This window comes from Nuphar pumila, chromosome 5 (genome assembly GCF_984573655.1).
Source record: "Nuphar pumila chromosome 5, dmNupPumi1.hap1.1, whole genome shotgun sequence".
Taxonomy (NCBI): domain Eukaryota; kingdom Viridiplantae; phylum Streptophyta; class Magnoliopsida; order Nymphaeales; family Nymphaeaceae; genus Nuphar; species Nuphar pumila.
This window is the reverse complement of record NC_143253.1, coordinates 133,588,533-133,603,489: the sequence shown is the minus strand read 5'-3', so window position 1 is coordinate 133,603,489 and position 14,957 is coordinate 133,588,533. Positions and strand designations below refer to the sequence as shown.

Sequence of the window (14,957 nt, the reverse complement as noted above, 5' to 3'; positions counted from 1 at the left end):
TTAATAAATGCGACCGTTCAGAATTTTCATAAATATTCAAGCATCTGAAAATCATAGTTTTTTTGTCAAAAAAGCATGATCCAAAAGTCAATTCTCAGCAAATGAACCATGCTGAACACCTCAGCAGGGTCAGATTTGCAAAAAAAAAAAAAAAACTAGTTTAGGCTCTAGTTCTTATATTTCTAGTTTTCATATTCTAGTGGCCCAATGTGTGTGCGGGCGTGTGCATTGCCAAATCCTTGAGGTCCCTCTACCCATCGGGAGTACAACCAGTTTTGACCTTGCAACAAAGGACACTCCCTGCGAGTTTTGAATTCATGACTTCCAGTCAACTTGGAGACTTTTACAAGTTGCTCCCACCAAATGAGCAGAGCCCTTGGGGTCTTGGTCAATCGGTTTTGTAACAAAACCATGCACTTGAACTCCACAAAACTTTATTCCCGAAGGACGAGTTTACATTCCATACACCCAGAGAAAATCCTCTTGGCATTTACTGCTGGGAACTCCACCAAGTAGGTGATCACTTGAGTTTTTTGAATCTCCATACTGTAATCAACTGCAGTTTTTTACGCATTCAAAGCAACAAAGAGAAAGCATACAGTTCCATATTCCATACAAACTAGAGACTGCATAATGATGAAAGCATCCTATTCAGACTAAAATACAGAATTTAATGGATCCTGCATGTAATTGTTCTCATAAAGATGGTTAGTCGCCTTTTCTTTCTGAAAACGATTTCACGATACTGAAAGAATCCGATCCACTGGATGGTGGCATACCTCAAGGATGCTTGGTGCCAACTGAGGATCTCCAACAGTAGATATTGCAAGGTGCAATGAACAATGATATACAGAAAAATGATCATCTCTGCTTAAATTAAATTGCCCCAAGTATTGCTGCATGTCAATGTCTAGAAGAAAACACCTCCATGGCTTCACGTCTTTCTTCTCCTTTTTAACAGCTGGCTTTTGGTACATAAGTATCTGACTCACTAATGTTCCGTTCATCACGATACCAATCACTGATCCCATGATCACTTGATCTGGTCAAGGACATAACTGATCACCTCTTAATATGGCAATAAAATGCCAAACATATGCTATATTGAGCGTATTAATATGGGATGCAGATTCAATAGACCATTTTTCAGGTTGGCATTTCAGGTATATAGTATTAGCCCAACTATTAAACAATATACATGGAAGGATTTCTTATTAAAGTATGACATGAAACTGAGCAAGGCAAACCTGTCTAATAAAAGGCATGCCAACACCCAGTAAAAATGATATCGGCAGCAGAATTGGCATGGTTAGACAGGAAGAAAATGGAGTAATGGACTTAGACAGGAAGAAAATGGAGTAATGGACCTAACAGGACCAAAAGAAAGATCTTAAATATGCTAAGTGAAGGGTAATGCAGCTAATAACATGAAAACCGATAAAATTGCTCCCCAATACATACATCCATGGCACATAAAGGGATCCTAGTAAAATAAGCAATATAAAAGTGATTCTGGTAAAAGAGACAACAGACGCACAACTAAGATAAACCAAGAAAGTCCCTAAGGGATCACCCACATACATGCTGATGCAGTGAACAGGGAGATCCACAAGAATCGGCACCCTAGCACAGCTACGAAACTAGAAAACTAGGTAAACAGGAAAATTAATATGAAATTGAAGGAAAATCAATGGAAATCACTCATAATGCACTCATCCCCTTTTCTCTCTCTCTACAATGAGTATTTATAGCAAACTATAAAGAAACCCTTATCCAAATATGGATCTAAGATAGACCCAATGTGAAACTATAATTCAAACATGACTCAAGAACCAATATGGATTTGATGTAGGTCCCATATGAAATAAAATCCTAAACTAAATAATTACAAGAAAAACAAATAATGAAAATGGATCCAAATGGACACTGTAAACCCGGTAGTGACTAGCACTCGCTCCTGCATCACATGCCTTCAGGCTTGTGGATAGGGAGGTCTCCTACCCCAAGTTTGAGTCCCGGTTTGGGAATGCCCTTCAGCAAAGCAGGAGGCTCCCTAGAGGTCAAGGAGGCCACCACAAAGTTTTACGCCACTGGGATGGTGACCATAGGTAAGGACAAGCTAAGACCAGCACAGCCAAGTCTCCAATCCTAGGTGCAGTTTATCTATCTAATTAAAATAAATAAATAAACCAAGAAAAAGAACTATACTATAACATAATTTACTCTCTCTCTCTCTCTCTCTCTCTCTCTCTCTCTCTCTCTCTCTCTCTCTCTCTCTCTCTCTCTCTCTCTCTCTCTCTCTCTCTCTCTCTCTCTACATATATATATATATATATAGAGAGAGAGAGAGAGACCAACAATATACGCACACGGAATATAAAGCAAGAAAAAGAATTATATTAGGGAATGATTTACTATATAGGTACTATATATACATACATGTATATGGAATAATACATATAAAATACGCATATATGCAAGATGTGTAAGAAACAGCTGCACATTGTCCAGAATGCTTACAAGATCGAAAAGTATGCAAAACAAGAACAAGGCATAGAGTACAAGCTAACATATATGATATCATGGTTGAAGTAGATCTTGTGCTGTTGAAATGAAATATACAATGTAACAATAGAAAAATTAGGATAGGATTAATGTAGTAAGACAAGTTTTTAGTATGGTCTACCTATGACTAGCATATGCATTTATGACACAATAGGTGTTTTTAAAACAATGCTAAGACACACAGAATTGTGCCATACCAGATTATTGGAAAACAAAATCCATAAAGAAGATAAACTCCGTATCTCTAGGATGTGTGTTTCAAATAAATGCCTACAAGAATTATATATTATATGAAGCTCAAGGGTAGCCATACACAATGGCACAATTCTTTTGGGTAATGCTCTCACTCCCAAAATCTACTTTTGTAATCAGAATCAGATTCATAAACACAACTGGATCGGAGCATGCTGCCATGAATTATACACTTACAAGCAACTAATAAGTACTTTTTATCTGAGTTCTGAGTTCTAAACATAAAAATCTCAATAAAGCTCAAAATCAAAATTGTTTTAAGAAAAAAAAAGTTATATGTAGCAATTCAAATGAAATGTGTAGGCAATATAAATCCTATAATTGTATATAGAATCTAAAATTAACATATGAAATTTACACATGAATAAAACAGATTCATATTCAAGGACAAGATAATAGATGGATAGATATGTAGACATAATAATTTAATATATAATTATTTTCAAAGTGATTAATTTCACACACAAACACAAGTTCATGAATGTGATGCTCAAAAATACAGGCATTACAAGCCCCCTGAAAACCAGAAAGCAATCAAGGCCTAGTTTCAAGTACAAAGTAGAATAGGCACATTAAGAATTTAAGATTTATATCCTACCTCTTAAGCCATGCAGTACCTTGATAAGCATCTTTTAGCAAGGGCATGTAATAATGAGCCAAATGGGTGGGCTTTAAGTACAACCAGGCATTAAGGAAGGCCTTTGAATGAAGGAATGGATAATCGGTGATCATTTATCCCCATTTTTGGGGGATAAATAGTCCTCAATGTACAAAAAAACACGGACAAGTTTTGCCATGTTTGATTGTAACGTGAGCAGGATGCTGAAATCGGGATAAAGAGTACTGGGTGACTATTTATCCCAATTATCAGACACCCCCTGAGACAAATAGTTTTCCAACACCCATCTCATAAAGAGTCTTCCTTGAGAGCCCCAGTGAGAATATCTCTTGTAGTGGTTCTTTCCAGCATAAAGTGCGGACTCCTGAACTGGATATAAGTTATGTCCTTCTAGCTTAGCAGCATGTCATTGTTACAGATCATGTCATGGTGAAAAGTGTGATAAGATAACATAGCATCCGAATTTGACATGCTGTTGAAGCTCCCTTATGTTTATTAGAGATACAGGCAGCTCTGATCCATAACTTAAATATGGATATATGTATTGTACAACAATGACAATAGTGCACACATGGATTAGAAGAGAAAGAAGCTGCTAAATTAAAGATATGTCATACAACTAACATCCCAGAAGATAACACTAATAGAAAAAGCTGATATATATATATATATATAGATAGATAGATAGATAGATAGAGAGAGAGAGAGAGAGATTCAGGTGACAACAACAATTATTATATATTTCAAGATATAAAAGGAACCCAAAGGATACTGCTTGTCGGAGCATTCTCCTGGATGCTGGTAAACACTCTCACTGCAGAAGATCAGAGAAATCCATGAAATCTATAAGGATGACTTCCAAGCATGTAACGACATGCTGAAAACAATATGAGTGCAAAATTTACCATTGGACTGGACACTTACCTGCAGACCCACCAAAATTCATGAAGTTTGTGGGGAGACTAAGCTCTCCGGTGTTCTTGTTCTGTTTAAGAGAAATATATTAGAAAGCTATCTTTTTACATAAACTAAGATAAATTTTTTAAAGAAAAGGGCCATGTTTTCCATTTATTTTTCTACATAGAATTAATATGTCACATTACTCTAGAGAAAGAAACTATCAACAAATCCATGTCAAATAGTTTTTTTAAGATAGTTTTTCTAATAGAAAAATAAATCTCTCAAAAAATGTAGCAAACACATTCTTTTTTGCAATGATTTACTATTTATAATATATTTCATGCAAAAAAAGAAACCACAATTTTGACGCCAAGTTCTTTTCAAGCATATAAAATAAACCTTTGAGAAAAAGCAAGAGTAAAGCGCAAAATGGATAGCCATCAATCGTTCAACAAGAGGGTTGATGCATGCAGGTGATGACACAATACAAGGCATAAAAGTAAGAGGGCAAAATGAGCCAAGATTCTCGTGAGAGCTCAGGCTCGGCACCTTAAAGCTCAGCCCCCAGTTCCCTGGTTTACATAAGCAGGACAAGCCCAAGACTAGCTTTAGGATAGATTTGTGTACAACCCAGCCTATTCAAAGTATACAAGAATGACCGGAATTACTTTTTTCAAGGGCCTTCAAATCACCTTATAGTTTTCCCATATTTGTGGGATACGAGCAAAGAAAAAAATTGCATGCTGAGAGGCCTGTAGGAAAATGAAAAATAGCATTAAGAGTTAATGCAAGCTGGTGCATGTATCTGGAAAAGCATTCCTTTAAAATAAGAAAAATCCAAAGTATTAACTGTTAATAGCTCGTTAGGTATCAACAAACAAGATTATACTCACATAAAGGACTTCAAAGAGAACTGGATGAATCTGCCCAGCTAATATGGTTGGTGCTATAGCACAATATCTGGAAGAAGACTAAGGAAACTTAACTGAAGAAAGGATCATTAGTTAACACCAAATTAATGGATTAATGGTTACAAATACAAATTTTGACACAACTCCTAAAGTAACATTTCTCCATGAGATTAGGATATAATGATGCCTTGATCCAAGTTTTAGCTCCCAATGGTTGTGAATAATGATATATTATAGCCACTAAAACAATAGCTGTGCTAGGAAAACAAACAGAGATTTGATCAGAATTTGAAAATCCAATGTCTTTCCTTTGAACATATGAAGAAAATATCGCTCATTAGGGGGAAAACAGCACATTAAAAATAACTTTTGGTGTTTTTTTAAGAACATACCTTGAAGCAAGAGAAAAACTAATTCCCCATAGGCAGAAAATGGAAGTGCTTTGTGCAGATAATATGCCAAAGCAACAGTAAATCCAACAACCTCAAGCTCAAAGGATACAACACTGAGGCCTCTCACACTTTTATGCTTCAAAATTATGTATATCTGCATTATAACATAATTACATGAACATCAAATGAGCCAAAATGAAATTAAATGGTCATGAAACTGATCCAAAACAATAATCCAAGTTTTGAAGGGAATCTAAAAGCAAAAGATGCTAACTTGGACAAAAGCAATAAACTGTAAAATATCGAAACTAGTTAGTATAATATTAAGCCATCACTATTTTGCATGCTAAAGTACCCAAAAAAAATCGCCTTGGTCTGTAAGTTGTACAACATTCATGTGGAACCTCGGATATGGCAACAAGGCACATGTTCTCCATTATCAGCATATCCATCAAATTTCTAATGTGCAGAGGTAATGACCATATTACCAAAGGTTACATGTAGAAATTGAAGATTGCATGTAATGGAAATTATTCCAAGGTTTTCAAGCTTATTGGCAATGATACATATAAACATTGATACAGGGTTAAATGGTATGAGATAGCTTAAAGGAGTTTGTTCTTGCTTCATTGGAGTAGTGTATGCATTGTTTTGACCCGAAAGCTTCCACGAGATTGTTTCCATTTTTGTTCAATACTGTATGAAATGGGCATTGGGTATCCATCCAAGTGACCAATAGATCGTGACTTCTAATGATAGAATTGGTCCAATGCTTCCATACGATAAAGGTCATGCCCGAAAATTCTCCAAAATAGATTGATGCAAAAATTAAGATTTGGGATGTTGCAACTCTATTCCAAACTACCAGGCCTCCTTCTAACGATTCAGTGCTGATAGGCCTGGAAAACTCTGGCGTTTTTGCCTCTTAAATCATATCTAAATGTTTGTTCAGGTAATCAGAATAGCACCCGTTCATATCCACGATCAATTCAAACGAAAAACATCGCTATTCTGCCGTGATAGAAGCATCAATTCACCCTCATTCGCGGAATTGGGTTGAAATCAAATCCGGTTCAATCGAAATTATCTTTTCCCTTGTCTCAGATACAAAAAATTTGATGGAATCGGATTCCAATTCCACAAATCCATAACACAGTGTACGGGGAGAGAAAAAGAAAAACAGGAAATAGTAAAAGAATAGATCGAAAGCGACCAAACTTCCGCGAAGATGCAACCAAAAAAAAGGAAAATAAAAAGATCTAAAGAAAATAAATAGTCCAATCACCACTTTCTTCAGAAATAAACTAATCGACGCGCCAAAACAATCCTCAATTCCGCCCCTAATTAACAGAACGGGTGCCCTAGGAGTGTTTGGATTCAGGGAATTCCGTGAAATTAGAATGAAATTAGAATCCAATTTCACAATCCCCTTCGTGGCTGAAAATGGCCGAAGGATTTACTGAAGCTGGATTCCCAATTCCACTAAACTCCATGAATCTAAACAAAGAAAACGCTTCGCGATCGTCTGCAATCGACGACGATCGGAATCGAGATGGAGTCCTGATCGGATCGTGAGACAAGATGCGAGCAATTGGAGAAGAATTCGGGAATGCGCGCGCGAGATCGAGGATGGGGAAGAGTAACCTGAGGGAGTTTGACGGCGGTGGAGGCGGCGACGATGCAGTAGCCGAGGATCTTAGCGATGAGCGGCAGGAAGCAATCCTTCTCCGGGATCTCTCCTTCCCTGAGCGAGCTCAGTACGCAGGTGAAGTTCATTCCGAGGATTTCCAACTCCATCGTTTGTCGATCGCCGGGAAAAGCTTTTCCTACGCGGGAAACTGAGAGAGACGGCCGCCGTCGCCGTCTTCGCGTTTTAACAGGCAGCGAGTTCGAATCCGAATCTGGATCCGAACTAGATTCGATGTGGTAAAGTTGAATGTGAATCCAAACTTTCGCAAAAAAAAATCTAAAAAAAAGGGTTGAAAACAAGGATTTGAATATTAACAAAATTTCAAACGGATCAAATTTTATCCTAATCCAAGTATAGATTGGACCAAAAAGTACCAATGAAGATCTGAATCCGAAACGTTGTGCAAGCATGAACTACATTCCTCAATCAAGATCTGAATCCAAAATGTTTGTTTTAATATCCATATCCGGGAATAATGTTTCAGTCTACATTTTAACAGTTTTTCTCTTTCTCTTCAAACCATAGTTGCATTGATACTCGATACATCCTAGCATATCAGGTGTACCATATCAGATACTAGTATGAAACTCATTTTCAAAACCATAGAAAGAAGTATCAAATGTTTAAGAAACTCATCTCATTATTTGAGAAACAGGGACCGACTTACATAAAGACATGTTTCTATAACATTATAAATTAGTATCAATTTCATTTTTATTAGCATTTTTTCATGCAAACAATAATTCTATTTTATAAAAACATTATTCTTAATAAGATTTTCAATATTATAATTCATAAAAGATTTATTATAGATAATTAATTGATTTATGTATTATGTTTAACAATTTTAATTTGTAGGTATCTTTGTAAAAATATACCTATCATATCAACTTTTTAGAAACTTGTACCAATTCTTTTAGTAACTCATATGACTATTTTTGAAATTGTATCAATATGTGTTTGAAATAAAAAAAAAAAAGTACTCGAGACTTATTAATGATGCAGTGCATCTGGGCCAATTCGGATGTACGCAATGAGCATGACCCAATCTAGATTGTCGTACCCATGACCCACAAGCCAAAAATACCCTTTTTGGGTCCAAATGGGGTCTAAGGATAATTTTGTCATTTTGCTTGAATTAATTTTATGAGATTTTTGTTCCATTCATCTCGAAAAATACACATTGATATGTGGTTTTAAGTTTGTGGATTTTTGAATCACTAAAAAACATTTGTATATTTTGTTTTATTTATTTTTATTTTTTATAAGTGCCAAATTCTACGAATCCGGATAGTTTTGGTATCCATTATGCTTAACTTTGAATACTAGAGGGTGCATGGAAAATATAAGTAATTTTTATTTTTTGATCAAGCTTTGAATCTAGACCTTGGGTTCATTCTTTTGTTAAAGATTCAATTTTCAAGTTTGGATCTTGAAAGAGATCCAAAATTCAAACTTTAGATCTACATTGGCCACCTTGAGAGAATGCATTTATTGGGCCAATGCGATCTAGATTTATTATACTATAATGTTCATTACATGTGGTTGTGTTTCATTGGATGGGAGGTGAGGGGACTTCTTATGTGGTCAATTCCTCTTTAACCACATCACCATTGATCCATTGGCTCCTCTTGAAGTGCTAACCTCTTTTCTTTTGTAGGATGATTTGTTATTGGGCGGTTGAGTGGTGCAATGAAAGTGCATATTTTGAATTGAGGCCTCTCATTAGCCTCAAGAGTGGTTGTCTTCTATATGATCAATATGCTAGTTTTAACTTGGGTATAAAAGTATGTTGGAAAAAAAATGAGTGTTTTTTTTAGACTTCTTTCTAAAAAAAATCTGGACTTGAAAAAGTTATTGAAACCTCCTTCGTGGAGAAAACGTGAAAGCTGCACCTTGAGGGTAAGCCTGTCATGCATGGACCTTGTGGTGAGCATTTGAACGTGAGAGCTTAAGGAAGCTTGTTGGGTGACCGTTGTAGGTTTGTAAACTTGTGAGGAGTTCAACTCTTAAAATGACTGTTCATATGGTGTTTAGAGAGCATTTGGGGGTAAAAATAATCACCCAAAGAATTAAAATTCAAAAATATATTCTTGTGTGCTTGTGAGGTTGTGTTTATGCATTCAGTTATGTCTGACCCAGTTCCAGTAATTTGACAGTATCTTTCTAGATACAAATCGGATTTGGATATACTTGGATTTGTCAAAAAGATGATGAAATTTTCAACAATTTTCATGTTTTGGCCGTTGGTAGATTATGTACCTACAATCTCTATAAACGGACCCAATTAGAGAGCCCGTTATTCATGAGATTGTGCTTCAGTTTATAGGTTTGTCTAAGTGTTTTTGCGATATCTTGACACTCTGGTGTCAGATTTTCATGTTAGATTCGTCTGAAAGCTAACAAATTTTTCTATGATCTTCGTGTTCAGAGAATTTGCAGATTATATCCATACAGTCTCTGAAAATGGGTGTGAACAGTGAATATTGTCCGCCACGAGACTGTGTTTGTGTGTATAAGTCTGTCTTGTTGTTTAGGTGATATCTCTGCATCCTGGTATCCTTGTTGTTTAGGTGATATCTCTGCATCCTGGTATCAGTTTTCAGTGTTTGTAGAGTCGTTATAAAGGTATCAAAAATATCTATGACTTTCGTGTTTTGTCTATCGACTGATTCTGTCAATATAGTTTCTGAAAATGGATGTGAACATATTATCTGATTGGTGTGTGATTGTGCTATGAATGTGTCAGTCTGTCCTGTTCATTGGATCATATCTCCACAATATTAGAAAATTCTGATCTTTAGTGCATTGAAAAGATAATTATATTTGCTATGTTTTATCATTTTATCATTTTTTCAAATTATGTGATCTATTGGAACAAATTTTAGTATTATCAAGCACTGCCATATTTATTAATTTTCACTCAAGTGCTCCCGCAATAGAGTTGGTGCCTTGGCCGCGAACCAATTGGCTGTCGATATGCACCAATTAAGCTCTCATGTACCGCAACCAGTACCTCAAATCCTTACTCGTTTATGGCAGCTATGCTTCAAACTCTTGAAATTTGTATCTCATAATATGTGAGGGAGAGGTCTAGGCTAGATCCAAATAGCTAAATAAACAGATTTGGTTTGTGGAATATGCAAGGTAAATCCCAAATCTTCTCTACTAATGAAAAACTAGATTTTCTTTTCAAATGTGTGTAAATTATTTACATAGAACAGTGTCTTTCCCTTGCAAAATAAGGTACATTATTATTTAAAAAATTACTCTTACCCATTATAGTACTTATCATGGTAATAATGATGATCACATATATAAATATAATAATAAATACATAGAATTTTCTCAAGTTCTTGTGATCACAAATCACAATCAGAAACTTTCATATGGCAACACAATATTGTGAAAGTTCAGCCACTGATCCCGCGTGCGTTAAGAAAAAAACACCCTTTAGCGACGATTGCAGTTACAGATTTAGCGGGGTCAAAGACTGCCATTAATTCATCCAAACGAACATTGGGCGTGCATTTGACGCGTGTCCAACGTTTTAGAACTTCCATTGTTACTGGTTTACACTGAAAAACTCTAAGATGATTAAAGTACCTAAAGTTCAGCCCCTAAGTCATTAGGATCTTAGCAAATCACCATGCTCCACAACTGACATCCTCAATGGTGAACTTTAAAATGGTTTTTCACTCTGGCTTTAACTTCAGATAACTCTTTTCATCTTTTAGGCCACGTTTGGAATTGAAAGATGTAGGAAGGATTTTTCGACCGTTCCATACGAGTGAGAATTTTTTTTCTAAGAGATTTTTTCTAAAAAATTATAATTTTTGATAAAAAAACATTACTCCACCAAAAGAGTGGAAATTGTGAGAAATGTTTTCTGCCGAGTGAAAATGTTGATTACACACTCTCCCTCTCTCATTTTTCTTTCCCGGAAGACCCTCAATGGAGGGGTTCTTCAAGGGGGAGGTCATCCTCGGCCTCATCTCCTCCTTCACTGAGAACGACCCCAAGTCAGTATTGTTTCTTCTCGCAGGCGCCATGGCCACTCCCAATGCCTTGACTGCCCCCGCTGCTGCGGCAAGCCGGTGAGTTTAGCCGAGAAGGGGGAAGGAGACGGCAAAGATTTTTGGATGATTACCTTTTACTCTTCTCTTCTAATTTCTCTCTTTTTTTTTCTGTTTTCAATTAAGAAGTAGACTAGAAGACCATGGTGCTGATTTTTTTTTTTTGTTGCAGATTTTTTGACATAATTCAAATTTCGTGAGGCTAATGGTGGTCTAAAAAGTTTGTGACTTAATGTCTTTAATATTTTTTTTTCTATTGTAACAGAAACAAACATGGTTTTTCTTTGGGATTCTGTTGGATGATTTTTAGGAAGTTCAATTCTGATCAAGTATGGTTTTATCCACATGAGATCACCTTTTTCATACACTCCCCATCAACTTACGATCGGCCGGTTGGGGCCTCCCTTCCTCCTCTTAGCATGTGGTGGAGATGCAAGAGGCGACAGCCATGGTGGATAAGCTGCTCTACCACCACCCCCTCCTCCTCTCTCTTATTTTTTAATATTTTTCATCATATTTTTATCATGCTATACAAACAAGTAAAGTTTTTCATTTAGAAAATTTATCATATCAAAACTTTTCATAGGCAATTTTTTTTTTCCTATGAAATTTTCTTAGCAATTGCTACTCTCGACCAATTAACCTTTTCATATCCCGGCCCCATTGAGAATTGAACTCAAGTCTTGAAAGCTACTCTAATACCAAATGATAAGGACCTAACTAACATGCCAAAAGCTTTATAATGATTACGTTAAACCATTATCCCTAGGATCCTAAAACCTTGTTACTTGCAAAATTTGGTCACAAGCGTGAAACCTGTGAAGAGCTTTCATAGGCTGAACAAACAGAACTAAGGAATTACAGTTCTGACCGAAACATGTGTCCTGTGGACTTTGCACTACATGAAGGTAGGGGTGTCAATAGGTCGGGTTTGACCCGAACACGGCCAGTACCATACCCTGTAAAATTAAGGTTTTGTGATAAACAAGAAGATCCGATTAAAATCGGACCAGACCCAAGGGTATGATTAATATATGAATCCGGGAATGGTTTGTACAATTTCATATCAGACCTGGGCCAAGCCCGAGTTCTGACTAAGATCGGCAATTTTTCAATGTAAAAATAAATAAAAAGAATATTTTACCGGATATGGTCTAACTCTGGTTCATGAGATTCTTATAAGATCCGAGTATGGTTTCTCTTATGGTGAGTCTAATTAAACCCGACCATCATCTCAAATCAGGTCAGGGTTTGGTTTTATCTGGTCTGAACCAAACCTACTCAATGACACCCCTACATGAAGGCTCAACCATGGCCAAGACAATCAAAGCCAATGTTGTCAGTATCAAAATGGGATCTATATCGTTTGGCCAATGATTAAAGTAGGTTACCGATTCTCAAGTGAATCGTTATTGGCCACAAAATAATTTAAAAATATTATGTGTCAATCAGAAAGTGGTACATGTTAAAGCCATTAAAATAATATTAAAAAGTTAATTTTAAGTTATTTTTTACAGTTATTAAAAAATAACTGATTCATGTCAATATCGTATCGATTTTCTGGCGATATGATACATATAGGCCGATACCCATGAATACTGACAACACTGATCAAAACTACTAGTCCATCTCTTATCTGGTGTTGTTGGGTACTCAAAGCTCGTTATCTAGCCTAGCCAGTCAAAATCTTGTAGTTTTTTTTTTTAAGCAAGGAGAAACCACCACTATGATTTGGACATACGAGAGGTGCCATATTAATCACATCTCTTTTTCGATATCCATAATTTAAATCCCATGAGTAGAGTGTCAACGGGTCGGGTTTGTTTTGGACCCACGTGAAACCAAACTTAGACCCAATTTTTGGGTATGGTATCGGTTCAAACTCGAGTTTAATCTTGTCTACTATAAGAGAAACTATACCCATACTTGATAAGAACTATATGAACCAGATACGAACCTGTAAATTTTGAATATTATTAATAAATAAATAATTCATCTTTATCTTCGAGTTAAGAATGTGTTTCTATCGTTTAAATCTCATTTATTACTGTTTAAATGCTCAATTACTCATTTCTGGTTAACAAGGGTAAAATTGATATTTTTAAATTATTTCAGATATTTAACAATCAATCATATTACTTCTTATCAAAAACATGTTTTTAAGAGTTTTGTAAAATATTGGTGTGATATCATTGAATTTTGAAATTTACTAGATGAATTTAACAAGTTAAAAATCTTAATTTTTAATTAAGGGGCATTTTAGTTATTTTAATCAAAAGTACTATTTAAAATATTGAATCTATATTTTGCAATAACCATAATTGGTGAGATGAAGATGTTGGTGCATACAGTATTTTCTACTCAGCAGTTAATATTTATTGGTGGTTCACCCTATCCTTCTGTATTTTAGGGGATTTCATATTTTTAGAGCTTTTGGCATTTTTGACTGCGCACCAAGTGTTCGGTGCATCATTGCTTGAATGATTTTTGCGGATTTTAAAACCCCTCGATCTTTTGAGTTTCGATTTGTTGTTCTTCACATTATTAAAGTAAGTTTCCTTAACTGAACTTGTATGGAGCATATTTAGGCACTAATTGTGTAAGCATGATATTATTATGCTGAATACTTTACTGAATTACAAATACAAGTTATGTGTACACACTGCATATAGTTATGGATATCTAGGGGTGCTATCGTTACCTATATGTTTAACTGATTTGAGTACAGGATATACTAAAAATGTGATACTTAAGTTAAGTATCAAAATGACTATAAGTCAATGTGCATTGAATGCAATGAAATACGAAATGCAAATCGGGTAAATATTTGTGGTAAGTACGTGATGCAAATGCATCACCTAATAAATTTATTTTTATTATATGCAACACTTTTCTGCTCACGCACACCACTTAGTTGTCGATATCTAGGATTGTTATGATTGTAGTTCGGAGATCATGCTGAGCATGATTTGAATGTATGAGAATATAAATGATTTTTTTGTTGTAGTTCAGAGATCATACTCATCATTATTTTAGATAATAGAATATGAAATGTGTTTGTTGCAGGTACATATTTGAGCATGAATTTGTATGAATGAATGTTGAATAAATTGATGTATTTGACATGACCATATTGAATGCTAGTGTAAAATAATAATTATGTAATCATGCACGAAATCATGAGCAATAAAATCATATTCATGATAGGATTATGCAAATACTGTTATGCATGGACTAATACGTCCCATGCTCTCATGAACGAACCAGGATCTATGTAAATGCTATTAATATATATATATATATATATATATATATATATATATATATTATATGTGAAACACATTATACATGAAATGTTTTCTTTGTATATTGATTCATGTGGTAAAATGATGCATATATGACTTGAATCTTGTATGCATAACTCAAACTACGTAAGAGTTACGTATGTTGAGGTTTAGTTGTTTTGTAATATAAAATGTGCATATTCATGTATGCATGCATAAAATTCATGTTTTGTTTATGCATGCTTCGAAGTTCAATTTATAAAATGCA

At 35.3% G+C, this 14,957-nt stretch overlaps 1 protein-coding gene across 1 annotated transcript; it reads right to left on the bottom strand.

Annotated features, from left to right (window-relative positions):
• Positions 1-564: 564 nt before the first annotated feature.
• Positions 565-7,480, bottom strand: LOC149838831 (mannose-P-dolichol utilization defect 1 protein homolog 2-like). Its single transcript, XM_090006830.1, has 8 exons — positions 7,284-7,480; positions 5,640-5,793; positions 5,427-5,499; positions 5,230-5,296; positions 5,029-5,088; positions 4,361-4,421; positions 4,209-4,250; positions 565-1,036 (listed from the first exon to the last, which is right to left on the bottom strand). Exons 1-8 carry the CDS (start codon positions 7,434-7,436, stop codon positions 738-740), a joined length of 909 nt encoding a protein of 302 aa, XP_089862956.1. The 5' UTR covers positions 7,437-7,480; the 3' UTR covers positions 565-737.
• Between the last annotated feature and the right edge of the window lie 7,477 nt (positions 7,481-14,957).

Bases quoted from the DNA above. Each gene is read 5' to 3' on its own strand.
- LOC149838831 (XM_090006830.1), bottom strand. From the start codon at position 7,436: ATGGAGTTGGAAATCCTCGGAATGAACTTCACCTGCGTACTGAGCTCG. The intron at 4,422-5,028 runs GTGATTTGAAGG...TCTCTTAAACAG, and splicing joins AAATATGGGAAAACTATAAG to AACAAGAACACCGGAGAGCT. The intron at 4,251-4,360 runs GTAAGTGTCCAG...GATCTTCTGCAG, and splicing joins GAATTTTGGTGGGTCTGCAG to TGAGAGTGTTTACCAGCATC.